Source organism: Epinephelus lanceolatus, chromosome 22, assembly GCF_041903045.1.
Source record: "Epinephelus lanceolatus isolate andai-2023 chromosome 22, ASM4190304v1, whole genome shotgun sequence".
Lineage (NCBI taxonomy): Eukaryota > Metazoa > Chordata > Actinopteri > Perciformes > Serranidae > Epinephelus > Epinephelus lanceolatus.
The window spans coordinates 6,818,090-6,834,488 of NC_135755.1; the positions used below are offsets into that span (position 1 = coordinate 6,818,090).

The 16,399-nt window shown below is 41.3% G+C and overlaps 1 protein-coding gene across 3 annotated transcripts in view; it reads right to left on the reverse strand.

Moving 5' to 3' along the window:
* Positions 1 to 655: 655 nt before the first annotated feature.
* LOC117245948 (Fc receptor-like protein 4) overlaps positions 656 to 16,399 on the reverse strand; it is a 44,680-nt gene continuing 28,936 nt past the window's right edge. For 2 of the 3 annotated variants that reach the window (XM_033609578.2, XM_078163998.1), the window contains exons 2-7: positions 6,923 to 7,020; positions 5,826 to 5,867; positions 3,804 to 4,061; positions 3,285 to 3,533; positions 2,588 to 2,740; positions 656 to 2,511 (exon numbers count right to left, since the gene is read on the reverse strand). In XM_033609578.2, coding sequence (XP_033465469.2) covers positions 2,456 to 2,511; positions 2,588 to 2,740; positions 3,285 to 3,533; positions 3,804 to 4,061; positions 5,826 to 5,867; positions 6,923 to 6,953 — 789 coding nt within the window. In that variant the 5' untranslated portion in view covers positions 6,954 to 7,020 and the 3' untranslated portion in view covers positions 656 to 2,455. The remainder of the gene's footprint in view (positions 2,512 to 2,587; positions 2,741 to 3,284; positions 3,534 to 3,803; positions 4,062 to 5,825; positions 5,868 to 6,922; positions 7,021 to 16,399) is intronic. The other variant, XM_078163999.1, reaches the window with a different exon arrangement.

Below are 16,399 nucleotides of genomic sequence, written 5' to 3' on the forward strand. Positions count from 1 at the left end.
ATATCATTTAATTGGAATAAAAATTGCTTTATTTTTGTCCCATAATGCAACATGTGTCCACAGCCATGCCAGCTGCTCTGTGAGACTGTATTTAGACACAGTGCTAGGCCTGCTTTGAGCTAACGTCAGCGTGCTAACATGTTCACATTGTTTACAGAGGCGTAGATTTCAGGGGGATGTAGGAGACACGTCCCCCTCAATATGCACAGCATGAGCATTTGTCCCGCTTTTATTTTGATAAAATTAAAGACACTTCCTCTTTAAATAAATGCAGAAATGACACAAACTGGTGCACAAAAATTCACCATAATGCAGCAAATTGAATGTTTGATGCTCAAACTGTCCACAGGGAGGACCACCAACAACCTGTTTTACATGCGTCTCCTCCAGTGTTGAAACAAAACCTGCACCCTGCAGTGTTTAATTCATCCTGAGGGGGACATGAATGATGAACATTTCATGGTTGTAAGCGTCCACGATCTCTTTAAGAATGAGAGATTAAAAACACTGAAATCACTTAAGGATTTCATCAGAAAGGCAACACACTGGGATTTCCAAATGACTCTCACTGCTAGAGATGTCATTTATTTATTTATTACTGGGACCACAAAACCACTTTGTATCTAAATCTGATTCAGAGGTAATAAGTATGAACTTCAGGGTTCTCAGACATTTTTATTAAAAAAAATTCAAAACCTTTCCCACAACATTTTACCCCATTTCCACAACCTTATTCAGTAGTTTAAAACAAGTAGGCCTCGTCAGTCAAGAAGAAAAAAGATGTACAAGTATTTAACAAAATAAAACGAGATAAGAATAATCATGTTAATCTGACATGCTTTTATCAGAAATGTAGGACTCCCTCTTTCTGTAGAAGTCCACCAGTCTCCAGCAGATGGTGAGCAGGGAGCTGCGGGGTGCCAACTCACTGTGTTTCTGTCGCCGCCTGCTGACCAACTGAAGCTATAACAGCAATAAATGAAGGTTGAATGATAGTAACCAGGGTGACTGCAGGTTATCAGACACTTAAATGAAATGCTCTGAAAATAATCCACAGACCTCGCTGTGAGCAGTTTCATGTAGGAACTATTTTCTTTCAATTGAAGTACACCTACCAACCATATCACTGTTCAGAAGGAAGCGTGCATCTACTCATGGACAAGAGGTTCATGACAGCACGAGATGGAAACATATATGACGTCCTCCTTTGCTGAGCTGTAAGATTGGCTAGCAGTGGTGCTAGGTGAGCTTGTGGATGCATGATTGCTTGGCGGGTGTAGTTAGGTAGAAAGAAAATAGTTCCTACATGAAACTGCTTACAACAAGGTCTGTGGATTATCCTGAGTAACCCGATCCTGATTTCTGGAAAAAGATATTGTTGAGTTTTTCAAATGTATTTTTTTGGCACTTTGAGCACCACAAGCAGAGTGCCATCTGGTTCCATTATACTGGAGAGAAGGCAGTCATCTCGAGGGCCGATATCTCCAGCACCAAAACTATCTAGACCGACAAATTGCACGACAGGTAAGAGGAAACGTGTGCTTGATTTGGGGTGGACTCTTAAGTTTGAGGAAAGCAGAGCGCTAAAAAAATATATCCAAATGAAAGATGGCAAAAAAAAATTTAATAAAACAAATGCAAACCTCTGAAAATTCCATTATCCAAGTGTCTTGTGTCCAGGAATTTTTGGAAAATTTTTCAGATTCAACCCAACTGACTGAATAAATGCTGGCATTGTACGTTTCTGCGAACCACAGGATACATTACATGTGTATATTATGATGCACAGCAACACAAGAAACACTTGGTTATGGTGTGAAAAAGATCATGTTTTGGATTAAACAACTTTACATGGCACTACTCCCACTGCAAAAGAGCAGTAGGTCACTGAACAACACCCACATTTGGTGCCTCTAAAGCCGCTGGAAACGCAGTAATGGATCATTTGTGTCTCTGCTGTGCTGCTGTGTATACATGTAAATGAAACCTTGATGAAAATGCATTGTTAAAGAAAGGATAAGAACAAAAAAATCTGCATATTTCTAGACCGCACAGCAGGGCTAGACTAACAGTAGCATGCTCTACTTCAGCATATGTCATGATCTCTCTCTGACAGACAATGTGAGTGTGACAATGTGAACAAAAAAACTGTTCACATGTTAAAAAAACAGCAGTCTGCAAAGTCTCAAACCACCAAAACCACACGAGCAAGAAGCAGCTTCTCTTCCTCTGCAGGTGCTGTTATAGTTCTGTTTGATCCCCTGTGAGTGCAGAGACATTCTCCCTTTTAAACCACATTATTGGCTTGCAGTTAGAGTCTCTAATGCTTTGGTTTGCTTTGGTTTGGTAAATATATATTCTTCTGTGAGCCAGGGACAAAAAAAAGTACACAAATAAAATGTAATACAGGCTTACATAGACATTATAATATTCAATATGTGTGCGGTCTGGTCCTTTATTCCACCTCCATGATGACATCATGTCGTCTGTCCTCTGCAACGAGCTGAGCAGCTGCAACGTGGAGAAGAAACATGACGAAGAAAGAAGAGATGCACAAATGCAGCAGTCAGTTGTGTTTGGTTCTCACCTCTTCTGTCTCTGTATATGAGTCCCAGTATGATGGTGGACAGCAGGTACGGAGTCCCTACGATGACATGACATACCAGTCTGGAGACGGACATCACTGGAGCATCAGGAGCATCAGGAGCTTCAGGAGCATCAGGAGCTGCAGGGTCTGACACTGCAGTTTTAATTCATTGCACAAGTTAAATGACAACAAAATGACAAATATGCACGCGTTCTCTCTGAGTTTAAAGGACTATTTCACCCCTAACATCTAATCAGTTCATCATTGAGTCCAAGCGGACATCTGTGACAAATTTGGGGAAATTCCCTTAAGGTGTTCTTGTGATATCTGGTTCAAGAGAATACAGCGGATGCATGGTCACTCTGACCTTGACCTTTGACCATGGAAATCCAGTTCAGTATTGAGTCCAAGTGGGTGTTTGTGCCAAATTTTAAGAAATTCCCTCAAAGGCCTTCTTGAGATATTGTGCTCACGAGAATGAGACAGACAAGGTCACAGACACCTTTACCTTTGACTGCCAAAAACTAATCGGTTCATCGTTGAGTCCAAGTGGATGTTCGTGCCAAATTTGAAGAAATTCCCTCAAAGGCCTTCTTGAAATATTGTGTTCACAAGAATGTGACAGACATTAAAAATAAATCTATGAGCCTCAGTAGGAACAAATCTGTTTGTAAGCAGATCAGAATTACGTCCTCACCTCTGACAGTCAGCCAGCTGTCTGCTGATCCTCCAGCTCCAGAGACGTTACACTTGTAGAGTCCTTCATCAGACGTGGCAACACTGTGGATGGTCATGTTTCCTGTGGAGCTGCTCCTGATGAAGACGCCATCTTTGTAGAAATCAGCTGTGAGGTTGGAGGAGGAAGTCTTCCTGTTTGTACAGCTCAGAGTCACAGCGTCTCCCTCCATCACAGGAAGAGCAGGACTGTCCAGGATTACCGGATCAGCTGAGTGACAGAAACAAGCCAGTCTTAACAAACAAGACTGAAGTCCTTCACACACTCAGGCAGTTTTTTTATGCTATTAATATGCACATCAATATATTTTTTTCCAACTGTCGTTTGTGTCATGACCACTCACACACACAACACGAATACTACACTGTGAAAAAGGTAAATTATTTCCTTTTGAACCGAGTCAAACAGATTCAGATGTTCAGGGATGTCTGTGCATATTCGGGCAAGTTTTTTCAACCAGATTTTACCATCAGTCCATACCTGTTACTGTGATGTGTACAGTCTGGCTTTGGTCCCCTGATTCGGACTCACACCAGTAGAGTCCAGTGTCTGACACGTACAGTGTGGTGATGGTGCAGGTGGAGCCATTCAGAGCTCCCCAGCCGTACGGGCAGGACTCAGTTCCTCTGGTGGTTGTGTTCCTCCTCAGCCGACTGCCTCCAGCTGAGACCTCACAGCTCAGAGAGACACGCTCATACTGAAAGAACTGGGACCTGCTGGGAGTCATTTGTATGAAGACTGAAGGGAAAAAAATTGAAACTAGAATTACCACAGTTACAGTTTACATCCATGTCAGTGAAAACATGGAAGCTTCACACACAGAAGATCTATACAATCAGCAAAGTTTCAAGATCAGTGTCACCAACTCAGTCTCTGACCAAATGTCTCCCCTTCTGTTCCTGAGATATGACGTTTAATAATGACCAGAGAAGTGTTTTATGCAGAACATGATGATGTCACAGTGAAGTTGACCTTTGACCTTTTGGATATAAAATCTCATCACTTCATTATTTTATCCTGTTAGACATTAGTGTGAAGTTTTGTCGTAATTAGTGAATAAATTCTTGGGTTCTTCTTCTTCTTGGGATACCTCGTTCACAAGAATGCGACGGACATGGTCCATGGTCTTTGAACACCAAAATCTAATTAGTCCGCTCTCAAATTGGATGTTTGTGCCAAATTTAAAGCAATACCCTCAAGGCGCTCTGAAGATGTCACCTTCAGGAGAATGAGACAGAAGTAAGGTTACAGTAACCTTGACCTTTGGCCACCAAATTCTGACGAGTTCATCATTGAGTCCAAGAAGACGTTTGTGCCAAATTTAAAGAAATTGCCCCAAGGTGTTCTTTACTTATCTCGCTCACGAGAAAGGGACGGACAGATGGACCGGAAAACATAATGTCGCCAGATATGTTTGTGTTATTAATTTTTTTTTAACTTGTTTTTTTGTTTTCTGATTTTTTGGATCACTGTACATTAATTTTGTTGATCTGTTCTGTAAAACACTTATTGCACGTCTGTCCGTCCTGGAAGAGGGACCCCTCCTCAGTTGCTCTTCCTGAGGTTTCTACCATTTTTTTACCCATTAAAAGGGATTTGTTTGTGGAGTTGTTCATTTTCTGCTGTGAGGGTCCAAGGACAGAGGGATGTTGTATGCCGTAAAGTCTTCTGAGGCAAATTGTGATTTGTGATCTTGGGCTTTATCAATAAAATGTATTGAATTGAATGGCGGTTTCTCCAGCGCTGTTTGGTTGACAAACAAGAGATTGCTAGATTGCTAGCATAAGCATTAGAGAAAACAGGGGAGAGATTCAGCCAGACATGTCTGAGCCTCACTCAGACCCAGACTCATACAAGGAGTCTGTTTTGCACCAAAATCAGCAGCTAGCAGACATATCAAAATGATAAGTGTAGTTACCATCTTGTTTGTTAGCCTGTTAGCTTGTGGGCTAACTGGCAGTGGCTGCCACCATGGTGTTTGGGGTTGTGAAACGTACAACATTTGCTGCGATGGGGTTTTTGGAAGATGGCGGAAGGTCATCCAAAAACACTCTGCCATGATTGCTAACAAAATTTTCACAATGCTAATGCTAACACTGCTGCCTATACTGACAAGTCCGCTCTGTGCTAGAGGTTTCCTGTTTCTTTGGCGGTGTTGTGTTGAAGTTTATTCCCCCGGAGGTAAGTGTTTCCCATATTAGACAGTGCTTGGTGTTCATATTAGTGGCGTACCTAATCTGGCTCAAACTGCAGGAGGAATGTGAAAACACCTCTCTCGTGACAAACTTTGCACAGGTATAAGTCAGTAAGTCAAAGTCGGACATTTTAGGGAACATAAGCATTGCAAGAAGACATTCTTAAGTGGAGGGGGACCTTAAAAGCAGCAGAAATGCATGGGTTGGCAGTTTTTGTCAGAATCTTCAGGAAATAGAAATCTCACAGAAAATATATGAATCAAGTTTATACTAAGTGAATAATAAGTGTTCAGAAAGAGTTCAATACCTTCTTTATTGGTAGCAGATGAGGTGAGTGTATGAAGCACACCTAAAAAACACACAGCAGAGAGAAAAGAGAAGATTCAAATAATACTTAATATTGACAGTGGTGGTATGTAACTAAGTACATTTACATAGTACTGTACTTAAGTATAAATTCAAGGTACTTTGACTTTACTTGAGTATTTCCATGTTATGCCACTTTATACTTTTACTCCACTCCATATCAGAGGTAAATATTGTTTATCAGATTACAGTTGTTCATCCCCTTGCTGTCCAGGAAAAACCATGTGTTGATTTTGAGTGTTTAACCCCAGAAAAAAACATACATGGATATATTACATTTATACATTGTTTTGTATTGAATATGATGAAACTAACATGTGGGTAGGGTTGAGGCATAAAAAGCATTTGGTTATGGTTAGGAAAAGATCATTCTTTAGGTTAAAACACCCACTTTTGGGGGCACAAAAGCTGCTGGAAAAGCAGGGATGGGTTGATGAAAAACACCCTGTTTCAATGGCTCAAACACTGCTGGGAAACATTGAAATGTCACGCTAAAGACTCCCAGTTTTGGTTAAAAAACACCAAGAGTCGGTGGCTGAAACGCAGCTGGGAAACTCTGCAATGTGTTGGTAAAAAAGAGTAGCATATATATTACGCAACTTAAAAATGTTCAAATGATACATGTGAAATGTACAAATGTGACACAGTTGTGGTTTTGCAGAAACGTACACATTTTCCTCTGGAGACTGGTCTGGAATGTTTGTGATAAAGTGAAGGATGCAATGAAAATTCTCCTCCTTCTTAAGCTGAATAAACCCGAAAACAGGCTGTTTTTCTGACTTTTTGGAGAGCCGTGGTTCTTACAGGACAGCCACGCAACAAACATATGATGATCTGACAAAATATGTTCGCTATAGATTAAACTATCCAACAAGATATAAGGAACTGAAATGAGCTCAACCTTAAACATCTACAGCAGGAAAATGACACATACACATGAATGAAGCAGGAATATTAATCCACAAACGTCAGTCTGTTGAGTCCGAGACTTTCTGATACTGTCAGTCAAAGCACAAACAAAAAGACATGGTTACTCACAAAAGCCGAGATAAAACACACCGATCTTCATCCTTTCTCACTGCTGACTGACAAATGGCGGACGTCTACGGGGTCTGCTCACCACTTCCTCTGTGGAGCTGTGAAAAAAACAAACCACCTTGACATGTGCGACACCCAACCTAACCCAACGTCTGTGCCATTGCCACCTACACTTTGCAAAAACAACAAAAACGTTTGCAGCAATCTTCACGGGAAAACAGTCAAACCGTGACCTCACTGAGCCATCAGTTTTGATCCATAATTATATTGTGTCTTGAATTTAAAACCCTACTGACTGATCCTCACGGTTTCTTTCTAAGTATTATTCATAGTGAGTTGTTTAACAGCAATTACAAAACTCTTCAGTGATGCCTTCAGTTACTTTGATTACTCCACGAGACGGAGCTTTGACACTTTGACTTGTCACAGGAGGAAAAGCGCAGGTGAAACTGATGACAATAACAATAGTCTTGTTCCATTTGATGCCGTTTGATGTATTCTACATTCCACATCTAGAGACATGCAGTATCGTCCGTGGACCAAACTACGTCTCGTCCTGTGTCCTTGCAAGCGTGTGATCTAGCTGGCTAAATACCTGGAGCGCTTTGTGTTTACAACGCACAGGTTAAGTGAACTGTACTGTGGGTTTGAAGCAAACCGAGTATGGTTCGCTTCAGAAGGGTCTGAGTTCTCTTGGATACCCTGAGTCACTGCTCTGAGTCTGTTTCAAGGGCTGAAAAGGACACCCTTTTTCTTTAAACTTACAATCACTGACTTATTTCGCCACTTGGGGGCAGTAGAAACAAGTTCAGAATCAGGTTTATCACCAAGTAGGCTTTAACATAAAAGGAACTTTGCCTTGTGTCTGGTGCAGAAACAAACAAACAAACAAACAAAGCAAAACAAGTATTGTAAGAGTCAAAAACATAGCAGACAATAGAAAAGTCCAAAATATTTAATTCGTACAACAGGCAGAGGTTAAAACCAAGTCGGCAGAGAGAGAAGGTTAACTCAAAGCTAACCGAGGCTACTTTACCCTACCTACCAAAAGTGCTTTACAGATTATTCACAGTTCATTATAGCACAGTCACAAAGTCTGACTCTAAAGGCTGTACAAATACTAACTTCTATTCAATTTCAGTTTCAATTTTTCCCATAAAGCCTAATATCACAAATCACAATCTACAACTTAACCAAGCAAGTGGTAGATGATGAATCAGAGTTGGGGAAATCAGGCAGGCAGAGCTAGATGGTGCTTTCCACAAAATCTGCAGACGTGCAGCCCTTTCTGACTTTTGTCTCTGCCTTTCTGTTGCTGCTATCATCTGCCTGCGTAACATCATTGCAGCCCACAAGTTCCTCCCGTCCGATCAACCTGCTGGTCAGAGCGAGAGGCTTGAGCAAGCATCATGTGGCTGGTCTTAACCATAAACACATCAGCAGCCTCTTTGCCGCTGACAGATTTGTAGAAAAAAAAAAAAAAAAAAAAAAATCCTCTGCTGTCATCTCAATCAACCCCTCCTAATTGGTCCCTGCATATTTGCAAGACACACATGTTTTGTGAGGTCGTAGTGACCTTTGACCACCAAATTGTAAGAGCCCGGTCTCACTCAGAAGTCATTGAAATCTGGCGCTTGGGCAGTGACTTGCGGCGTCAGAAACCAACGACAAAAGGTGTCCTTTAATGTCGGCATGATACGTGGCTGTTTGCTGTTATAGTTTAACAGTGTCTAGCGGCGTCAGGAGGAAGTGCAGCAGGACAAGGATGAAAGTTAAGGCAACAAATGTCCTAATGGAGCAGGCGGGTGGGAGCTGTGGTGGACGGGTCCAACAAACACTGACTTTCACCCGAGGGAGCAGTATAAGTGTCCCGTGAGATACTGAAGCCAAACCCTGTTGTTTTTTCCTAAACCCACAAAGTGCTTTTGTTGTTGAAAGAAAAAAAAGGCCAATTTGCGGTGTTGTGCCAATGTAGCGCTTTTATTTTGAAAGAGACTGTATGTAAATGTTAAATTTCCTGTGAAAACTGAAGTATTTTATGGAAGAAGACAATGCATGTTACAGGGAGAACTTGTGTCTCAAATTGTCACGTCGTATGTGGACGTGGGAAGTCCATGACCAAGCACGTCAGCATGTGACGAGGTTGGAGCGAGAATGTGTTGATTCCAATCAGTTTATTCTTGAGTCCGAGTTTTTTGGCAAATTTGAGAAAACTCCCCCAAGACCCGTTCAGGAGAATGAGACAGGTGGAAAATCACAGGGACCTTGACCTTTGACCAACAAAATCTATCAGTTCATTGTTAAGTCCAAGTGGACGTTTGTGCCAAATCTGAAGAAATTCCCCCAAGGTGTTCATGAGAAATTGCATTCACTAGAATGAGACGAATACATGTATAGGCAACCTGACTCCCACCATGGCTGTTCCTGGTCGGGAGGTATAAATATCCTCTACTGTCATCTGAATCAACCCATCTTTCAGCATCTTACGGACACACACTGCCGCTGGGAGGAAGTGAACGAAAGAGAGGAAGGGACGTAGAGCACATTGCATTTTGGTGTTTGGTGTTTTCGTGGTGACCAAGCCGGCTGAAGGGAATGGATTTCCGTTTTCCGTCCTGGCCAATCGATGAGCCAAGTTTTCTTCTACCTAATGCTTTTTTTCTTCCTGGTCAGTGCTCGTTTGGGGCATAACCTCCCCCGAACGAGCAGCTGTTGAAACTGTCCAGGAGGTTTGGTCCACTTCCTCGCCCAATCGAACTGAGTCCCCTGGACTATCCTGGTGTGAATGCAACTTAACTGAGGGCATGATGAGTCTGTCCAGGCCTGAGGGTCAGTCTCTGAAAGGCTCAGTAAAGAATGAACACTTGCACCATAAATTGTTTTGGAGTTTGATTTGGATCAGGACCAGTAGTCTGATTATATGCATATTTGCCTCGTGCGCCTTTTGGCACTTTATTTTTATCTTTGTATTTTAGTGTCCTGGCAGAACCCCTTTTAGTTTTACTTTTGCTCTGGGACTCTTCCATTCCTGTCTCCCAACAGGACATCGAGTCAGAAACGTGTCCTTTCTCGTTTTTCTTTTCTGTTTACTCGGTGTGAAACTCAACACCGGCACAGGCCGGCCCACAGAGATGGCTAGGCCCAAACAATAAACACTAAAGATTAACACAGTGTTTTTAACTGCTTTTAAATGGTATCATTTAACATGCACAGGAAAAAAAATTCCAAAAGAGTCAAATCAATTATGCTACTCAACTACAAATTATCTGCAGATATTTCTTGGCAGTGTGACAGCCCTGCTCAGTCATTACAGCATCAGTTTCCTGTCTCAGTTTCTCTATGACTGCCTGGCTCCCCCCATGTCACTGAAGCATAGGCTTCACCTACTGGAAACCTGTTTAGGCCAGGCGAGGTCAAGATGGCTCCCTTCCTCTCCCTCCAAGAAGGCAACTTTTTGCGTTTGGTTACGATTGTGTTGACTTTTACCTTGTTTCACGCCACAGGAAGTTTAAGTTAACATCTACATTTTCCTTACACTCATCACCCTCACCTCTCACTGATTGCTGTGTACATACATTATAGTTTTGCTTCTGTTGAGTTATCATTAACCCTTTAAAACCCGGAGCAACATCACTTTTCTTGTGCTTTCAGGCATCTTTCAAAAATATTCAGACCTTTGAACTCTGAGCAAATTGGTGTGATTTCTTTCAAAGACATGGGGAAAAAAGGCAATGAGCAACTCGTTAAGAAATGTTTTACAAATTGCAAAAAAATAATAGATTCAGAAAATTCTTTTTAAAAAGCTAAAGCATGAAGAAAACTATATTTATATTTATCATTAATATATATATAAAATTAGGTTACAAAATTATTATAATGTTTTTACTAATTTTCTTGTTTTTAATTTATTTTTATTTTTTTTACAATTAATTTAGAATTTTTGAATCTTATTTTTCAATAATTTGATGCTATTTTTAAGGGTCATTTATTCTTTCACTGCTTCTTGCCTTCTTCCCCGTGTTTTTGAAAGAAACCAAACCAATTTGCTCAGGTTTCAAAGGCTTAATACATTTCTGTTGTATTGAAACGGTTGCTCTGTGGAATTCCCCCACTGTGCTTGCTGAGAACTGCCCTAGCTGTCACCAGATCAAAATCTGCATAAGCATGGCTAAAATAAACACAATTCTGACAGTGCTCGTGAAAAAAGGGAAGTCAGTTAATTTGCCTTCCTCTGTAAACACAGACGGGTGTGACCAGTGTAAATAATGATGAATGGCAGAAGGAGAAAAGAGAAAGGAAAAAATGCTCCTCAAAGATGATGACATGATGATCATATGCTGATCAATGACAGGACAAGAAAATATGCAGATGGTGTAGAATAAGAGATTTGAGTAATCAGTCTTACAAAGCCCTCACTCACTGACACACCACACAGACACAGCATTGACCTTGAAAGGACTGTATGGTCTGGCTGAAGTCTTTTTGTTCACAACTTTGTTTTCTGCTGTCAAAGGTAAGCTTTAAGACAAGTTCTTTATCCTTATGATCACCTGCTCTTTTTCTTCCTTTTTAAGAAATGTAAAAACATATATTTTATAATATGTAAAAGTTCATCCTAGTAGTTGATTCCATTTTGTACTTTGGCTGTGTGGTTCACTCAGGAGGGGACTTTAAGGGGACTTCACTTTATCAGGGATATTTAAAGATTTCATCTTGTAGGAAATTTTTTCACTTTGTTTCTTGCAGAGGATGTGGCGCTTTCAGAGAGTGTGTTCAAACATTATTTTAACTGGGTAACAATGGCTGTTCTCCCTGCTCAAACGTCGCGTCGAAGCCCTCAAATCTCAACTTCCAGAATGGTAGCATTGGTGTCAGTGTGACAACCGCACGTTTTAGTTGAGTTCATGGGTTGTAAAACAGTCTGAAGGTTGAATAGATCATGTGAAATCAGTGGAAGTTTACTTTTCACACAACAGTCTCTGTAAATGTGTTCATAGTTGTGGCTCATACAACAAACAAAAAATGTCCAGATCAAAACTTAAATCTAATCATTTGGATCCAAATCTTAAAATCCACAAGGGATAAGTGATGAACATTCAAAAGACTGTGAGGACTTAATTTCAGATGGCATTTAGCATGCACAACAAAACATAAAAATCCAAAACTTCCAAAATGGGTTCTTCAGTAGGCATGGTGCTGTATGCAAGGTCCCAGTTGAAACACAAAGTACAATGCTTCCTATTTTAGCTGGATCTTTCCTCTTCTTGTTACACAAGACATGACTCAGTGACGTGCGTTGTGGTCTGGCTCTGAGACAAGCACACATGAGGGAATAACCAAAAGAAATGTTTTCTATTTAACAAAGGTTGAATCAATTTAACAAATGGTAACAAAATACAGAGTCTACCAAATGAAACTGACAGGAAAAGGTACTGCCAGGCTAACTAAAGTAATACTTAAGGGCCCATCCCAATACCCCCCTTGGCCCTACCCCTAGATTTGTGCGTTCCCACAAAAGGGTAGGGGTGTCCCATTTCTTTTTTGCGTGTAGGGGTAGGGGGCATAACGAGGGGTAGTGGGTATGAAACTAGCCCTTTGGAGCGAGGAATTTCAGATGCTGACTTGCCAGCGAGGGGTAGACGTCGCCATGGCTACCAGCGAGCAAGAGACGGGAGAAAAAGTTCATACATTGCTAACGTTACTGTCATCAGGTTGCTTGTTAGCTAGCTAGCTAGCTCACACTATCTGGCGTCTGTCATCTGGATTTTTCACATAACAATTACACGCTAGCTAGTATAACTGTGCTGCCTCATGATGTTAGCTGGTTAGCTAGGTAGCTAGCAGAAATCCCCTGTCGAACGAAGCATGATGAATACAGCAAATGCAACAACTGGTAGGATGAACTTAGCTGGAGACTCCGTTGTAGATGCCGGTTGGAAATGTAGATGGCTCGCAGCTTCCTGTTTAAAATAGTTACGTATGCGTGAACATAACCAACGCAGTGACGTAGTGAGTGGTGTCCTGATTCCTAGGGAAAGATTTCAGCCCCTACCCGTTGCTTCATTTTGAGGGCCAAGGGCTAAGGGGTAGTGGACAAGGGGGGGTATTGGGATTGGACCTAACTGATGTATGCAGCAAATCAAAAGTCCAACGTGGAAACAAGGTGGTGCCAGGGCAGAGGGAGCCGGCAGACTACCAGGATGGGATGATTATACAATAGCCAGCTGCCTCCAACCTCCAATTCCTTGATGGTGACCTGCTCTAACCAACCAGGAACCAGCAACAGTGCTAGACACACCCGACATAGCAACAACACACACACACACAAGCCTTGGCAGAGGCCATGGGGCCAATAAAACAAGTTTGATCTCACAGCTGACAAAACAGGCACAAGAAATTATGGCGCTGCATTATGGGAAGTGCAGTGTTTTTGGAGCTTGACACATACAGATTAATGAATGTCTTAGCATAACGTCTTAGCTGTCCTGTATGACAGTATCAGTCTCCTGCCTCCCTCTACATTTTCCTCACACCCATCACCCTCACCTCTCACTGATTGCTGTGTACATACATCATAGTTTTGCCTCTGTTGAGTTATCATTCATAAATTTTCTGTTGTATGTAAATGGTTGCTGTGTGGAATTGTACTGTGTGTGCCTGCTGATACAGATCTGCCCAGTCAGCAGCATGGTTACATAAACATAATCTTCACTTCTTATCTGCTTCATTCATTCCCCTCTCTGTGTCAACACAGAGAAAAAGCTTTTTCTTTGTTTGTCAGATCAATTAGGCTACTCAACTACAAATGAATAATGAATGTCTTCACAGTGTGAAGATTTGAGTCTCAATACTATTTAGCATGCACATATGAAAAGGAAACCATGTCAGCCTCTTCCTTATTTGTGTGATCAAATAGTCAACTGTAAAAAAAAGGGGGAAGGCAAATGGTTCACATACCATGCAAACCACAACTTTAACTACCTATGCTTGTAATGCTGACACACTGGTCTAATAATCTGCAAATCACTCGCAGATAATGAGACACAAAACAGCCACATGATGCCACATGCTGATGAATGACGAGACAAGCAGATGTGCAGATAGTTAAGTGGATCATGAGAGACTTTGAATCAGTGATCGGTTTCATCCATCACTCACTCACACACGACACAGAAGCAGGATGACCTTGAGAGGACTGCGTGCTTGGGCCACACTCTTCTTGCTCACAACTTTGCTTTCTGCTATCAAAGGTAAGCATGACGAGTGTTTGTTTCACAAGTTCTTTGCAGCTTCCATACGTCTGTGGACGTCCAATACAAAATCAATGAAATACTTTGAAATCAAGTAACCTCTTTAACTTTTAGAAGTAGCTATTATTAAGGTAGAAATGTATCTACTTGTTTATTTGCTCTTTCTAGGTGAGCCTCAGTTACTCGGATCATCGGAGCCGGTCGTAGGGTTAGTTGGTCATCATGTCATCCTGCCGTGTAGCGTGCAACCTGCAAGGAGTGTTACTGAGAAGACAGTGGAGTGGACAAGATCCGACCTGAAGTCCAAGTTTGTCCATGTTTTCCGTCAGGGGCGGGAGTTGTATGACGAGCAAAACCCATCCTTCCAACAACGGACGAGTTTGTTTCTACATGAAGTGAAGAACGGCAACGTATCGTTAAAACTGAGTGATCTTAAACTCTCGGATGAAGGGAGCTACACGTGCAAACTGGTGCCCTCAAATCTGGAAACTTCCATCCAAGTGGGTAAGCCTGCAGAATGGCTCTACATTTTCTGTGTGACCAATGTGTTTAATCAAAGTATTAGGGCTGCTGTGAGACTCTCCTACTTAGGGCAACGAGAGAGTTTGTCTTGGGTGCGTCGGTACAGTGGATAAACAAGAAAGGATGACAGAGGAGATACCACAGAGAGGTCCACGAGCTGCAATCAATGCAAAAACTAGTCAATTTACTCAGGACATCCGTGCATAAGAAGGGTGCTCAAAGTGCAAAAAAGAGGTTAACTACATCAATGCCAACTGAGTGCAGTAGCTGGCTGGATTTGCCGACATATTGCAGACCACAGGGACATAGAATAAAGTTGATAACACGAGTGGAATGACTAGAAATACATTTCTTAATCTTAGATTGCTTTTTGGTGATAGGACTATAAAATTATCTGATCAAGTTTTTTATAGTGGGAGGCCCAGTGGATGAGGCATAGGAGCGAGCTTTGGATAAAGCTAAATTAAGCCAGCTCTCAGGGTAGCCCCTTAATACAAACTGATCATGGAGTTTTTTCACCGCCAACTCAAAATCAGCACGATAACTGCAAATTTGTTGAATATGTAAAAGTTAGCTGCAGGGCAGAAACCTTTTCAGTGGTAATGTGTGAAAACAAGTTGCATGAAGAAGACTGTTCTTGTCTGTGGGCTTCACATAAAGTGATGACGAGAGTGTTCCGTCAATCAGTGTAATCTGAGTATGTAAAAATCGAATAGTAGAAGTGCTGAATTCCCCTGAAGATCAAAAAATTGGCATCAGTGTAACGTCGATAAAAGATAAAGTTAGACGCCTCACCAGCTGATAGATTCATCACACCTTGTAGTAATCTGTCGGTGGTTATATCTGTTCTGTGAAGCACTCATGTCAGTAGCACTGATGATAGTCAAGGACTGAAACATTTGCTGCTGTTTTCATTTCCCTTTTTGCACTTTGAGCAACCTTATTTTTGTGCACAGATGTCTTAAATAAATAACATAAATAAACTATTTTTTACATGGATTTCAGCCTGTGGTTTGTGGCTGTCCAGCCCAGTTGCATTGGTGTTGGTGCAATTATGACATACTACACATTTTAATGAGGCCTGAAGGGCTGAAATTTTGTTGTTTTTGTGTCAATTTGTAAAAAATTTTCAGGAATGTTTTCATGAATTCCCATCAGCTAGTGCGTCATAGATACATGAAACTTTTTGCCAATGATTGGATGTCATGTGCAAATGCTGCCAAGGAAATATCACCCCAGTTGGCCTGATGGTGGCGCTGTAATAAAGGTCCACAAATTTTGTAAAGGCCATGCCCCTGACACTGTAAGTCCGATTGAATTGAAATTTTACACAAAAGTCTAGCTCAATGTGCTCTACAAAAACACCTATGCATAATTAAAGTTGCGCAGCTAGATTTTCAGCCTTTTGAAATTTTTGAAAATGACATATTTGTCATCTCCTCCTAAATCGTGGGTTTGTTTTACACCAAAGTTTCTGTGAGTCATTGTTGGACATAGCTTATCAAAATAATAAAAAGCCTGCTTATATTTCGTTGCATTTTGAAAATGTTGACCAATGAACTTCAGAAGGGGCGTGGCTCACTACATAAACACAACTAAATCCACAACCACTGAGCCAATCATCACAAAATTTGCTATATACTGTATACCCACATTAATACTTGAAACACACCCCTGTAAGTTACATTTAAATCAATCATAAATC